General features: G+C 43.8%; 1 protein-coding gene across 1 annotated transcript; it reads right to left on the bottom strand.

Annotated features, from left to right (window-relative positions):
* Positions 1 to 345: 345 nt before the first annotated feature.
* Positions 346 to 3,713, bottom strand: LOC146467178 (uncharacterized). The gene has a single exon (XM_085126023.1). It carries the CDS (start codon positions 3,682 to 3,684, stop codon positions 346 to 348), a length of 3,339 nt encoding a protein of 1,112 aa, XP_084982149.1. The 5' UTR covers positions 3,685 to 3,713.
* Positions 3,714 to 15,114: the final 11,401 nt, after the last annotated feature.

Genomic DNA, 15,114 nt, shown 5'->3' with positions numbered 1-15,114 from the left:
ATTCACTTTTACAACAGGCGTGTAAGAGCTACTCTGAACACACACAAAAAAACGCTTGGTTTTACACGGGTACATTAGGAATCTGATTGGTCGTTGCTAGGTGATAATCAAAAAAGGTCAATCAAATGTCTGTCACCAAAATGTTCATTGTCTCTTGATGTCTAGACTTATTTCAAACAACTGTCACGCGCGCACACGAAGTCATTAAGTCTCCGACACACTCCCCCATGCAGCATTGTATGCAAGGGTGCATTTACTTAGGAGACTTAAAGAAAACTATAAGACGATTCCAAAAGGAGGAAAAAGTCAAATCAAAAAATTTGCTACCAATCACTTTTTTCAAGTTCATAATTGTTCAGTTTCTTCATCATCCGCAATTTCTTTGATTCTCTCAGCTGCCGCAGCCGCAGCGGCTCTTCTCGGTCTGAAAATTGGCGCGTCAGAGTTCAACTGCTGTTCTGCTCCTGCTGGAACTGTGGGCTCACACTGCAACTCTAGGGGATAGAGGTGCTGAACAGGACGCTCTAAGACTCCTTTACTTGTTCTCAGCTGCACTACACGGATGTGGCCGTCACGTCCTGGATAAGTCTGCTGGACAACCGCTAGTGGCCATTTTCCGCGATTCTTGGTGTCAGATCGCACTAACACTGTGTCGCCAACTCTGACTTGGTAGTTAGCTGTCTTGTGGACAAGGTTATGGCGCTCTCTCAAAGCTCTCAGGTATTCACGCTGCCATCGGTTCCACATGTGATTTTTGCAGGTCTGCAAGAATTTGGCTCGTTTCCGCAAATTCGTGTCTTCAATTCTCCAGGTCTGTTCCTCAGGAAGCTGGTTAGTTCGCTGGAACATAAAACTGGCTGGTGTCAGGATCGGTAACTCTACATCGTCTTCAACGTAACTGAGTGGGCGACGGTTGACTTGAGTCTCTACATCAAGGAGCACTTCAGTTAGTTCATTCCAGGACAGGGTAGCTCCCCCTATCACCTTGTACATCGTTGTCTTGACGATACCGATTAAGCGTTCAAATTGGCCGCCCCACCAAGGGGCGCGGCTGAGATTGAATTTCCACTGTATGTCATGGGACTCAAGGAAGCCTTGAAACTGCTCGTCACTTCGTACTTGCCTTAACCACTTGGCTGCCTTGACAAATGTGCTGCCATTATCAGAGTAAATGACAGTCGGGCGTCCTCGTCTGGCTATGAGGCGTTTAAGACAGGGCAGGAACGTACTAGTTTCCAGGTTGAGAACCAGCTCTAGGTGTACCGCTCTTGATAGACTGCACGAGAATATCACCAAGTATGCTTTCCCTTCTCGTTTCTGGTTCAGTTTGTAGCAGATTGGTCCTGCGAAGTCGGTTCCGATGACCTCAAATGCTGCTCCACCATGAGTACGGTCTGTGGGTAGTGGTCCAGGGGGTGGTACTGTTAAAGGTAATACTCTGAAGCGTTTACAGCCCCAACACGCAGATCGCACAGACTTCACTATCTGTCTCAGAGTTGGGATCCAGTATTCTTCACGGATCGCTGCCATGGTGAGGGACACGCCCCCATGTAAGGTCTCGGCGTGAATCCGCTGTACAAGTTTCCTGGTGAATAGGCTGTCGGCTGGCAAATAGACTGGGTACTGTCCTTGGATTCTGCCATGACATTCTAGCACTCCGTCGGCATTTGGAACGAGGTTGAGCGTACGCCTGGTCTGTTGAAAGTGAGGCTTCTGTGTGTCTTGGGACTGGACTCTTTTGATCCACCAATTCCTCGTCTCTTGTAAGTCTTCATTTGTTAGAGGTCCTTTGCGTGCTCTGTGAGTTGTGAAACGTCGCACCCAAGCTTGGATGCGCAGAGTTCGACGGAGGTCATGGCGCTCGAGTAGTTCGACGAACACGTTTCGTTCTTGTTTAGGCTTTTCATTTGCTAGGCTAAGCACTTCTCTAATTACTTTCGCCTCTTCTTCTGACGCTTGAGTTTTCATTGTGACTGGATTCTCTGGCCACATTTCAGGATCACGTAGCCACGTCGGTCCATTCCACCAGAGCTCTGCATTGGCAACCTGGCCTCCTCGGCTCGCCAGGTCTGCTGGGTTGTCAGTAGTGGGCACATGCCTCCACTGGATCTGTGAGTGTTGTCTTATCTTCTGCACGCGGTTGGCGACAAACTGTCGGTACTGGCCATTTCCTACAATCCAGTGGAGGGCGACGGTGCTGTCCAACCAACCGTAGACCGTGGGCTCAGGTAGGTCTCTCAGTGCGTTTCTCACGTTTGCAACTAAATTGGTAGCCATGTGTGCGCTGACCAACTCCAACCTTGGGACGCTTAGTTCCTTCTTGGCTAATCTTGATTTCGCTGTAACAAGGGTTTGAGTGATTCCGTCTTCTTGACGTACGACTGAGTACACTACTGCTCCGACCCCATGGGTTGACGCATCTCCAAAGACATGCAACTCAACTGAATTAACCGGTTGCTGGTACAGTGCTAATGCTCTTCGTGTGGTTACTTCCGCCGGAAGTGACTGCTCCCACTTCTGCCAGCGTGTGCGGAGATTCTCTGGGATAGTTGCGTCCCAAGATACTTTGTAGTCGCACGCTTCACGATATATTTGTTTCCCTTGCAGCGTAGTAGGGGACGCTAGACCGAGGGGGTCATAGACTTTCGCTAGTTTGGATAGGATTTCACGTTTTGTCGGTGCGCTACTTTCACTTGGGAACTGCACGGAGATAGTATCTTCAGATTTGTTCCACTTCACACCCAACAGCTTAGTTTCACTTGGCTTGTTTAATAATTGCTGTTTGGCATAGGACTGATCTTCACTTGTTTCAGGTTGGGAGCTGTCTTCTCCTTGTGTAGGTTGAGGATTGCCTTCTAGCTGAGGATAGTTTGAGTGCCACTTGTGAAGCTCAAATGTAGCGTCGCTCATGATCTCTTGCGCGAGTTTCTTGCGTGTTTGTGCTTGTTTTACATCTTGACCGCCTGTCAACAGGTCATCGACGTAGAAGCTTCGGCGTAGTCGCTCTGCCTCCTCCGGGTATTTCTCAGCCCAGGTGTCGAGATGACATTCAAGAACCCCGCCTAGTAGAAAGGGCGAGGGGGCGAGCCCGAAGAGTACTCTCGTGAATCGGTATGTCTGCACGTCGGAGTTGAGATCAGCTTGCCAATGGAAACGGAGTGCATCTCGTTCAATCTCGTGAATCCGGATTTGTAAGAAAGCTTTCTTAATGTCCCCCGCTAAGACTACTGGGTAGGCTCTCTGCTGGATGAGTACGTCCCATAGTTTGTTTTGCAGTGCAGGTCCTGGGTACAGGCAATCGTTCAGTGATGGTGCATCGGGTGTCGCTCGAGCGGAGGCGTCATAGACGATTCGCATCTTTGTAGTTTCGGCGGACTTGCGTATTACGCTCTTGTGAGGGATGTAAAATTCTTTCAGTGGTTGTGCAGGTGAGATAGGGGGTGCCTTTTCGATGACGCCTTCTGTCAGCTGCTCTTGAATTATCGCGTCGTATTGTTCCGTTAATCCATCGCGCTGAAGTCTTCTGCTAAGATTCTTGAGTCGTTTTAAGCTCCCTTCCTTGTTCGAGGGCAATTCTGTGTGGTTAGCTTTCCACGGGAGGGTGGTCTCGTACCAGCCCTCTGGCGAGCGCGTCAAACGTTCTTTAAACTCGTCAAACACCATTGACTGGTCATGATCTGGCATGTCACGCAATCCCAAAACGTCCAGCCTGCACAGTTCTTCATAGTCGCTTTGACTTGTCTGGGTGAGCAGCATGGTGTTCTTGTCAAACTCCGTTCCCGGGGACATTAGGAACCATCCGAACTTAGTGAGTTCCGCGATTGGGTCATTTTCTTGCCCGATTCTCGGCTTTGTTTCAGTTTTAATTCTAGCGTACTCCCCGCTGCCAAGCACCACATGAACTGGTAGAGACGCTTTTGTGTCATCATCGTTTACATTAACACCTTTCAAATGCGAGTACTTGGCAATTAGCGCGCGATAATTGGGGTTTCCAATGGACAACAGTTCTGTCTTGTCTACTTTGGTCGCTTTGACTGACAGCGAGAACTGATGGTTGACAGCTTGTAACTGGAGATCGTAGACTTCGAGTTTGGCAACTTTTGAGGTCATTAGCATATCTATCGTTTTCGTCTGGACTTCAGTGGGCTTCACGCGAAGTAATTCGATCAGTTTCGCTGATACGTACGAGCTCCCAGCTCCAGAATCGATAAGCGCTCGGCACTTGATACCATTGACTTCAATCACAATCACAGGGAACAGACCTTCGCCGGTTTGGTTTGTTGTCAAGGCGACTCCTCTTGCAGGCGTTGGTTGATTAGACTCCTGGGTGGGCGTTTCACAAATGGACGTGTGGTGACGCTTGTGGCATTGTTGACAGCCGGATCTGCTGGGACAATAGATGGCGCGATGGTTTCCTAGGGTACAATTAAAACACAGGCGCTTGTTTAAGAGAATTTGTCTTCGATCAGCGACACTTGCTATTTTAGTACATTCGGCGGCTCTGTGATCTTCACCGCAGTAAACGCAAGGCCAACAGCGGGGCTTCGAGTCGGCGTCGCGTCGCGCATGAAAAATTCTTGAAGGGCGTATCGGGGGGCGTATGTTCCTTTTCACTTGTTGTTGTTCTTGCTCACGTTCGCGTTGGCTTGTGTCAACTGGATTTCTTCTTATCCACAGACGAAGAGCTTCGGACAGTTGTGGGAAGTCCCATTTCTCCCAGTCTGGATCGGTCCGGACCAGATCTCCCCGGATTGCTGGCAACTTGTCTAGCGTCATGGACACCGCCCCATTCACTTGCTCGAGTTTCTTCATTGTCTGCAACGCTTGTACACAATATGTTAGCTTCTCGCCAAATTCGCAGATTTTCTTCGGACTCGCGTTCGGTACTGTAGGCAGATCCAAGATTTCTTTCGTGTAGGCCTTGACTATCTCGGACTCCTTTCCGTATTTCTCTTGCAGGATACTCTTCGCCCTATTGTATCCTTCGGAAGTGAAGGGCAGTGCTTCGATTGAGCGCTTCGCCTTAGTGTCCAAGAGTTCTCTTAAATACGAAAACTTGGTAATTGCTGCTACACTTGTTTTGTCAATCGTTTCCGAGAACTGTCCCCAGAATCGCGGCCAGTCCATGAAGCTTCCGTCAAATTTTGTAATCACCAGTTTCGGTAATTTCGCTTGTATGCCCGCGCTAGGTGTCGTGGCTTGTTGGGGGTGTGGCGCAGTTTGGATCTCTGCCTGCATCTCTAGCTTCGTTTTATGAAACTTCAGTTGCTCTTCTTGGGCAATCGCTTGCGCTTCTCTTTTTCGTTCTTCGATCCATGTGCGCGCTTTCTCTACTTCGCAGTCCGCTTTTCCCAGTTGTGCGTCGATCTCAGTGTTCCAAGCCTCGATGTCTGTAATCTCTTCTTTCTTTCCGATTTTTGTCGCTTCCAATTCCAGACGCATTCGATTTATTTCAGTAGTGAGGGACCGTAAAGACGAAAGATGTCTCTCAATGGCTTCTGGGTTTTCTGCTTCTAGAACAGTGTTCGTTTTTCCGATAGTCATTTTTAGCTGGGTGAACTTGATGTCCAAACTTGCTTCGGTCGCCTCCATTTCTTCGTTCTTCACTCGGACAGCAACAAATCAGGACTAATTATACTTACAAACTGGTCCTTATTCCTTCTTCAGTAGTTCCGTTGCCGGAGGTGCCACGTGTCGAGAACTTAGCCCCGTCCACTAGGGTTTCTTCCCGAACTTATAACTACGACAATCAGTAGAGTCGATTGTACCACTCTTTTTTTTAATCTCTTCTGGTTCACGTATCAGTATTCACTTTTACAACAGGCGTGTAAGAGCTACTCTGAACACACACAAAAAAACGCTTGGTTTTACACGGGTACATTAGGAATCTGATTGGTCGTTGCTAGGTGATAATCAAAAAAGGTCAATCAAATGTCTGTCACCAAAATGTTCATTGTCTCTTGATGTCTAGACTTATTTCAAACAACTGTCACGCGCGCACACGAAGTCATTAAGTCTCCGACATCTTGTTGTTAAGGTTCAGTGGTAAAATAAAGGAATTTGTTCATGGAAATCAGGGTTATACATGTATTGTTACCAATTTACAGATATTCATTTTTATTGTTCAGTGCATTGCAGCACTGTCCTGCGCACGATCAGAATTCGTCATCTGCACACAACAGATATTAAACAATTACTCCACAAGCACGCGTTGAATCTGAGATGATAGCCAACGAGGTGCGTTTATACCTGAGTTGGATATAAAGTTAAAATTAATTTGGTGAAATTTCTAAACTAAGCGGGTTTCGCTCGACGAGACAAATTTACATTCACCTCTCCTCCGACCATGGAGCTACTACAGGTATCATTTCCACCATCGCCCACGAGTTTCTGCAAGTCCTCTTCATCAAGCTGAGACGAGTGATAATTTGCTCCTTGGTTAGAATTTTGAGGCATTTTGTAGCTTGCATACAGACTTCTCCTATTTCCTTTGTTGCACGTGACTCCTGGGTTGAAACCATTTGCAGTTTTTCATTTCCTTTATATAAACTATGATTTGAGACTCTGGGAATTTTAGGACATTTAGACAAATCGAGCGTGAAAGCAACAGTGAGGCTGTTATGTATCGGTATATGAACCGAACGATTTTTGTTGTTCTCACGGTTTGTTTCGAGTGCCAAAAATAACTTAGTTCCGCCTGACCTCGGAATAAAAGTAACAACAATAAAGACAACATGAAATCACGTGACAACGTGGAGATCACGGTCGTAACTAAGGAGGAGAGTAACCTACGTTTTTGCTCTAATTTCTCGGACCTTGTGACAAGAATTAAATATAATTTGACGTTCGTTCCACTGTCGTTGCACGTGGCCGCACAGAAGCAATTCAAAAGAGTAGGAGTCGATTGTAACTGATAAACAGGCGTCAAAAGAGGTCATAGTCACAATCACATTGATTATTAAGATTTCCGTTTTTTCATCACGTGGCCCAGTGCCGGCTTAAATACTGAGAATACAAGTATGTCAGGTATGACACGCATACAGTTTACCGTAATTTTATTTCTACCACTGAACAACAAAACAAATACATATTCCAACGGTGTCAATATCCGTAAAACGATTTCTCGTTTCAAGGCACTGCGTTCATGATTCCAGCCATACTTTTTCCGCCATAGTTCTTCTCTGTCTGTGTAATGTTCTGTTGGTCCAAAAAAATAGGACAATCATACGCATCTTTGATATGAGCAGAGATATAATACACGACTGCTTACAGGCTTATTATTGAAATCGTAAAATTGAATGCTTTTTGCCATTTTTGCTATCTCGGTGAAATGTGTCACATTAGATTCTTGAAAATTAATTTTCAATCTAAAAATGAGACAAATATAATCGGCATGACAGCTACTTTTCACATTCTCTCCGAGCTTGTCGACCACACGTTATGAAAACTAGGGGTATCGAATGGTCTTTGCGAGCATTTGCGAGCATGCGAGCAGTGTGTTTATTTTTGCGAGCACGAGTAGTTGTCAAATTTTTCTTGCGAGCAGCGAGCACTGTTAGAAAAATACAGATGGCGAGCAGCGAGCACGTAAGAAAAATACAGATGGCGAGCAGCGAGTTTTGCGCTGAGTAATAGCGAATAATCTGGCTGACACCTCCAAAACAGAACAATAGTTACAGGCTGAACTGTTGAAAAAAGACTGAAGCCCGGCAGAGGTAAGGATGTTTCAACCTTTTTGTTTTAACCATATCATAACTGATTTATCGTTTATATATGTATAAAAAATAACTACAAAGGAGGATTAACGAAATTTCGAGCAATTGAGCACATGTTAACGAGAATGCGAGCAGTTGCAAACATTTTGCGAGCACGTCAGTAAGCGAGCACCCGTGTAATTTTTGCGAGCAATTCGAGCAAAGGCCAAAGTTTGCGAGCACTTTTAAATTAAATGAGACCATTTGATACCCCGAAAACTTCCTATCCGCCGGGAGTTTTCTTCTAGCTTCTATATGTGTGGGTGTCTTTTGTCTTCAGCTTCAAAGTTCATTAATATACCGTTTGTAGTTCCAAGTTTTTAATTTTATAAAATAAAACTGGTTACAAAAACGGGCATTTACCTTCAGTATTCCGTCAGTCTGGGGGTTCGTCATTTTCTTCGGGCTGTTTCAGCCTCCTGTTTCTTCTTCTTGCTTGTTCAGCATCTTGCTGTTCTTGAATTCCCAGTCTTGGCCTGACCGGCTCCCACTCCATCACACGGACAGCCAAAATTCTGATTTTCTCCATGACATAACGCATCACGTCGATGACAACCATTGCAAGAGTGAGCGCGACCACCAAGCTCATCAGGTCCTCCAAGGGTAGCATCTCTTTGCCGTCTAACGTGCGTTTTGAAAATAATCTTCCTTCTGGCGACGACTGGAGCAACTAATAGAAGGCTTAATTTGTTACTGATAATTTAACCAAAAATTGACCAATCATACTACGCTGAATAATACATTTTACTGCGCGGGTGAATCAGCAGATGACCTCAGTGATTCATCATTAGATAGAGACGAGACAGCACTGACGAGAATGCACGTGTGACAGGAAAATAAACAGCAGAAGCAAAAGACGACAAAAACAGTGACCAATCAGGTTAAGGCTGAATGAGCACTTTGCATAATACATTTTCCTGCGAGGGTGGTTCAGAAGACCTTGGTGTTTTTTATTAGATAGAGACAAGAATGCACGTGTGACAGGAAAATAAACAGCAGAAGCAAAAGACGACAAAACAGCGACCAATCAGGTTAAGGCTGAATGAGCGCATTGAATAATACATTTTCCTGCGAGGGTACTTCAGATGATGTCAGTGTTTTATTGGATGGAGACGAGAAGCAAAAGACGACAAAAACAGTGACCAATCAGGTTAAGGCTGAATGAGCACTTTGAATAATACATTTTCCTGCGAGGCTGCTTCAGATGATGTCAGTATTTCATTAGATAGAGACGAGAATACACGTGTGACAGGAAAATAAACAGCAGAAGCAAATGACGGCAAAAACAGTGACCAATCAGATTAAGGCTGAATGAACACATTGAATAATACATTTTCCTTCGAGGCTGCTTCAGATGATGTCAGTATTTTATTAGATAGAGACGAGAATTCAAGGCTGACAGGAAAATAAACAGCAGAAGCAAAAGACGACAAAAACAGTGACGAATCAGGTTAAGGCTGAATGAGCACATTGAATAATACATTTTCCTTCGAGGCTGCTTCAGTTGATGTCAGTATTTTATTAGATAGAGACGAGAATTCAAGGCTGACAGGAAAATAAACAACAGAAGCAAAAGATGACAGAAACAGTGACCAATCAGGTTAAGGCTGAATGAGCACATTGAATAATACATTTTCCTGCGAGGGTGATTGACATGACCTCAAATAACAGAAGCAAAAGACGACAAAAACAGCGTGATGCAACCAATACATCTGCGATGGTCGCTCATATATTTTTAGTTCCAATGAGTACGGTGAACTTGAAAACTGATAAGATCGACCAGCACTGCATTCAAGACTCCGTCTTATGGAGAGAGCAACTGACAATAGCGTCCTTATCTACGACCCTTATTGCTGAAATTGCTTAGCTTCCGGAACTGTTGTCTTATACAGTACTGTGGTAATATTATAACGTGTTGAGGCAGAGGGTGTTTGAGGAAACAACTTGCCACGACTGAACCGTGACGGCGTCTAGAAGGGGCTTTCCCTTTTAGAGCGGTGTAGAAAACCGGAAATAGAAGGCACTTGAACATTGCGCGTGTTGTATAATAATGAACCCCCGTCAAGGGCTTTTTGAACATGTGCTTTTGTATGTGCTGTTCTCCGATTTATTTCTCGGTTAAGTTTTTGTGGAATTTTGGATAGGACGATAGAGTGTACTTACTCTAATTCTAAGAACACCAACGGGTGTTATTTATTCAGAATACATTTGACCTTTTCTTTTAAGCAGAACTTCTTGTTTAGTAAATGAAGACCATCTCTTGCTTTTCCGCAATGAAACTGTGCGTTCTTATCGATATGTTGAATAGTAAAACAATTATCGCATCATTAATGGGAGGATTATAAAATAAATAAACCCCTCAAAATTTTACATTTGCCCTCGAAGCTTCGCTTCTCGGCCAAATATTGATTTTACGGGCAATCTCTCAGCCGCGGACATTATCAGCCGACATACCAGCCGCCTGAAGAGGTTTATTTACTAAATATTCCACGAGATTTGGCAGGATAATTGTTAAAATGAACGTTTAATTTTTTTGTTTTCTTTATGTATTCTTTATGTTTTCCTTTAGTGAGTTTTACAATATATTTTTCAGGGGCACCCAACGGACCGTTTAGGTAAATTGTCTGTTCGGAAGGCCCTTAATCCCCTACAATTTTCTAAAGGAAATTTTCACCTCGAACTTTCGTGATATGGGAAATTTAAGGCCTAGTGTTTTCGGATTGATAAAAATGTCGCTTCGTGTGCCGTTAAAAGGTCAGCTAAGATTTTCGGAAAGGAAATAAGACCTAAGGTTTTCGGGAAATGGACAAGGATGCCCTAGTCGGAGAGGAACCTTTGGTTACTTTGAGAAGGTGATTTTAGTTTTCAATATAACTTTTCAGTGTACAAAACCCGTGTTTACACTAAACGTTAATTATATTCGACTGGGCCTGGTTGTTCAAAGAGCAGATAACGTTATCCTGTGGATAAAATGCAATGTATTTTATCCGCTTGATAGCGACTTATATGTTGGATAAAGTTATCCACTCTTTGAACAACCCGGACCTGAAGTATAATTGAGGCTATCATACTCCATTTAATTTTGTTACAGTTATGATTCAGTTCACATCTAACAGAATTGGCAGGCTAACCTCGCCATCTGAAGTTAAAAACAAAATGGCGCCCAGTTGCAATCAAAAGCGATTCTCAGGCAGATTTTGCAATATTTCTGTTTCAGGGCCCAGTTGTCCAAAGCCCAATTAAGCTAATCCTGGGTTAACGTGAAGTTTGATTAGAGTTTAATTAGTAATCAGTAATCATTTTTCAAAAAGATTTTTAACCCCTTCAGTTTTGACTTAGACTTTCCTTTACTTTGAGCTTAAAATCAGCTTTTAAAAACGTTTTTAACAAGAAAGATGAAAACCTCGGTTAATTTTTAATTCATCATATATCCTTTTCGTGCCTCGTGGCACATAGGGCCTTCACAGAGCTTCTCCACTCCTCTCTATTGGTTGCTGCGGTCCGCACCTCCTCCCACGATCTCCAACCTGCTTCTTGCCTTTCTTTCTCTACTGTCCGTCTCCAGGTGGTTTTTGGTCTTCCCCCTTCTCCTTTTACCTTCTGGTGCCCAGCTCATGGCAACATTGCAATCATCATTGCGATCTTTCCTAAGAATATGGCCAATCATTTTCCATCTTCGAGACATCACTTCCACACTCAGTGGCTTCATGCTTGCTCTTTCCAGTAGCTCTTTGGTACTGACATGGTCTTGCCATCGGATTCGGAAGATCTTACGTAGGCATCTATTATGGAACACATTCACTGCTTTATCATCTCCTTTGTTCATCTTCCATGTCTCAGATCCATAGAGTAACACTGGCACTACCAGTGTTTTATACAGCCTCAGTTTTGTTTTCCTCGAGATGTTATTAGAGATCCAGATCTTCTTTAGTTTGTTAAAGGCACCTCTGGCTTTCGATAACCTGTTCTTCAAGTCCTTCATACCGCCTCCCTCTTTACAAACTTTCGCCCCCAAGTACACAAACTCTTCGACATCTTCAATATCCTGCCCATTTATTATGATGTTTTCTTGGTTCCTTGCATTGATCCTCATCGTTTTTGTCTTTTCTCCGTTGATTTTGAGTCCCACCCGTCTGGCCTCTTCGTCCAGCCTTGTCGTTTTATCCTGAATCTGCTGCTTGGTGGATGAAAGCAGAGCTATATCGTCCGCAAAGTCCAAGTCGTCCAGTTTTGAAGTAAACTTCCACCTAATACCGTTTTCACCACTGCCAACCGCTCTTCGCATTACCCAATCCATAACAATCAAGAACAAGAATCCCGACATATTGCATTCTTGTTTTACCCCAGTTTTTATGTCAAACCACTCACATGTTTCCCCCTGATCTTCTACAGCACACTTGAAGTCGTCATAAAATACTCTTACCATTTTCACGATCTTCTCCGGGATTCCATACTTAGCCATTATTACCCACAGGCTTTCTCGGTGGATAGAATCAAAAGCCTTCTCAAAGTCTACGAAGTTCAGGTACAGGGTTGCCTGCCATTCGCTGACCTGCTCAATAATGTTCCGCAGGATGAAGATCTGGTCTGTTGTACCCCTCCCCTTTCTATAACCTGCCTGTTCCTTCCTCAGCCTTCTATCCACTCCATTTCTCACTCGCTCTATGATGATTCTACCGAGTACCTTCCCCACAACGGACAGTAAGGTTATTCCTCTCGAATTTTTGCATTCTTTGAGATTCCCTTTCTTCGGCAACTTGATAATTAGCCCTTGCTTCCAGGGTTGGGGGATCTTCTCAAACGTCCATACTTTTCCCAACAACTGATGGATTTTTGTTGCTGAAAACTCTATGTTTGCTTTCAATAGTTCGGCCGTGATAGAGTCAGTTCCTGGCGCTTTCCCATTCTTCAATCTTTTTATAGCTTGTTTGACTTCACCTAAAGTTGGTTCACTGATTGAGATCTCTTCAATGACGTCATTTAGTTCTAATTCATATACCTCATCACTTAAGACTGGGTTTTCTGGTTGGTCTCTATTGAGTACTTCCTTAAAGTGCTCCGTCCATCGTGCCTGTACTTCGCCTTTTTTATTGAGAAGGTTTCCATTTTTGTCAAACACTGCTGTGCTTTGCTTAGGTTTTTCATTGCATAATATCTTGGTGAGCCCGTATAGTGTCTTCATGTGTTGGTTTCCTGCAGCCTCCTCCGCCTCACAAGTGATCTTCTCCATCCATTTCTTTCTGTCTGTCTTTATGCTTCTCTTCACTTCCCTGTTCTTTTCTGCATACTTGGCCCTAAGCTGCTTCTTAACCCTTTCTGACCGTGTTCCCAGGATCTTCCTATTAATTTCCTCTCTTTGGTCTATGAGGCTCCATGACTCCTCACTTATCCACGGCTTCTTCTTCTTCCGAGGTCTACCTAAGACTGATTCCGCCACCTCTGTATATGCCTTCTTCATCACCTCAAAGTCTTGTTCCACTTCTTCGCTTTCTTCAACTGCTGTTTCCTCGTTCTCCAGGACTTGGTACCTATTTTGCAAGGCAACGTTAAACCGCCGTAACACCTCTTCATTCCTCAACCTTGCTGTATCGTACTTGACTCTACATCTTTTCTTCCCTGCTGTTTGTTTACTCAATCTCAACTTGACTACTGTACATACAAGATGGTGGTCGCTTCCGATATCTGCAGACCTGTATACTCTCGTATCTTTCACCGAATTCCTAAATCGCCTGCTGATTAGTACATGGTCTATCTGGTTCATGGTATTCCCATCGGGGGAAACCCACGTTACTTTGTGGATGGTCTTATGAGGAAACAATGTCCCTGTTATAACTAGTTCATTCATATCACACATATCGCAAAGCCTTTCTCCATTATCATTTCTTTGCCCCAGCCCATGTTTACCCATCACACTTTCATACGCCCAGTTGTCGTTTCCAACCTTAGCATTCATGTCCCCCGTGACAATTAACATATCATGCTCATTGACACTGTCTAGCACATCCTGTAGCCTCCCATAGAACTCATCTTTTATCTGCTCATCTGTATCTTCAGTGGGTGCATATACATGTATGATCGTAAGTTTTATGTATTTGGAATAAAATCTGGCTTGAATAATTTTTAATTGGGGGTTAGCATTAATGGGCTTTCAAAACCGGGCCCAGGTTGTTAAAGTTGACACGACACTGTTGCGCACTTCTTGTGTACCCTCCATCCGCCGTTCCTTGGCTTACTTGAAATTTTAAAAGGTTCGACCATGTCACACGGCACCGGAACAACCTTTCATTTGGCTAACACCGTTATGCACGAGCAAGTCCCCAGCGAATGAGGAAGAGGAACACCAAGCAAAAGACGCTTGCAATTATTAAAGAGTGGACAGGACTTACCACCAGGGGAAACGCAAAACTGTTGGAGTTGTTCAACATTTGTGTTTTTGATATCAGGCCAGATGAAATATTGTACTGAATCAATGCAAGTGACTCAAGGAAAACTTGCTTTATCTTTATGAGTTGGTGACAAGTTTGTGTGTGCGAATCACGGAGGTTTAGCTGAAGTAATCTTTGGGAGTTCAACTGTCAGGCTAGCCTGTCTTTCTATGTATCATTTTCTGTTTTTCTTTCTCTCTATCGGTCCATCCATCCCTCCATCTTTGTATTAACAGTGCTTTGATTTTTTTGTTTCATTTCAGAATGAGGCTTCCTGAAGATAGGGATCCAAGGCAGGGCCAATCCCCTCTCTTTGGAGTCCATGTTACTTTGGAGGGTGATAAAGTCGGGGTTGTAAAAGTTGGAGATAGTGTGATGGTTTCCTGCTGACAGCAAACTCTTAAAGAGTTAATTAATATAGTGGGTGTTTGTGGTTTGTTCAAACTTATTTCCTGTTTGTTCTAAAAGCAATTTTTTTAGTAGTATTTATGCGCAACACAAACAGCCAAATGGAACACAACATAATGCAACTGAAGTAACATAAAGAGCAGTACAGCTTGCATATAGCTATATAAAAAAAAGAAAAGTTAGGGTTACAGCTAGAACGTTAGAATATTACAACGTTTAGGTGACCTTTGCTCAACATTTGTCCAGCATTCAACAAATTTTGTAATCGTTTAGCCAGCTTTTCAACAATATTACATGTCAACAACCAATCAGATTTAAGCTACCAGTACTCAACCGACAACGCAGGCAATTCAGAATGGTGGAGATCGTCGAAGCGACGAAGCTTTGCAATTAAGGGATCGATTTTGTCTAAAACCTGATGACACTACTGATCTCGGCTTATCCTCATCATTTTACTTTATCCGAGGGTAACCTTTGTTGAACTTAAAGCCTTAAATTTCCGCCTTTTTTTCATCCACCGACATTTA

This window comes from Pavona decussata, unplaced genomic scaffold (genome assembly GCF_977016875.1).
Source record: "Pavona decussata unplaced genomic scaffold, jaPavDecu1.1 SCAFFOLD_137, whole genome shotgun sequence".
Lineage (NCBI taxonomy): Eukaryota > Metazoa > Cnidaria > Anthozoa > Scleractinia > Agariciidae > Pavona > Pavona decussata.
The sequence above is the reverse complement of the archived record's forward strand: the minus strand, read 5'-3'. Positions and strand labels throughout refer to the sequence as shown.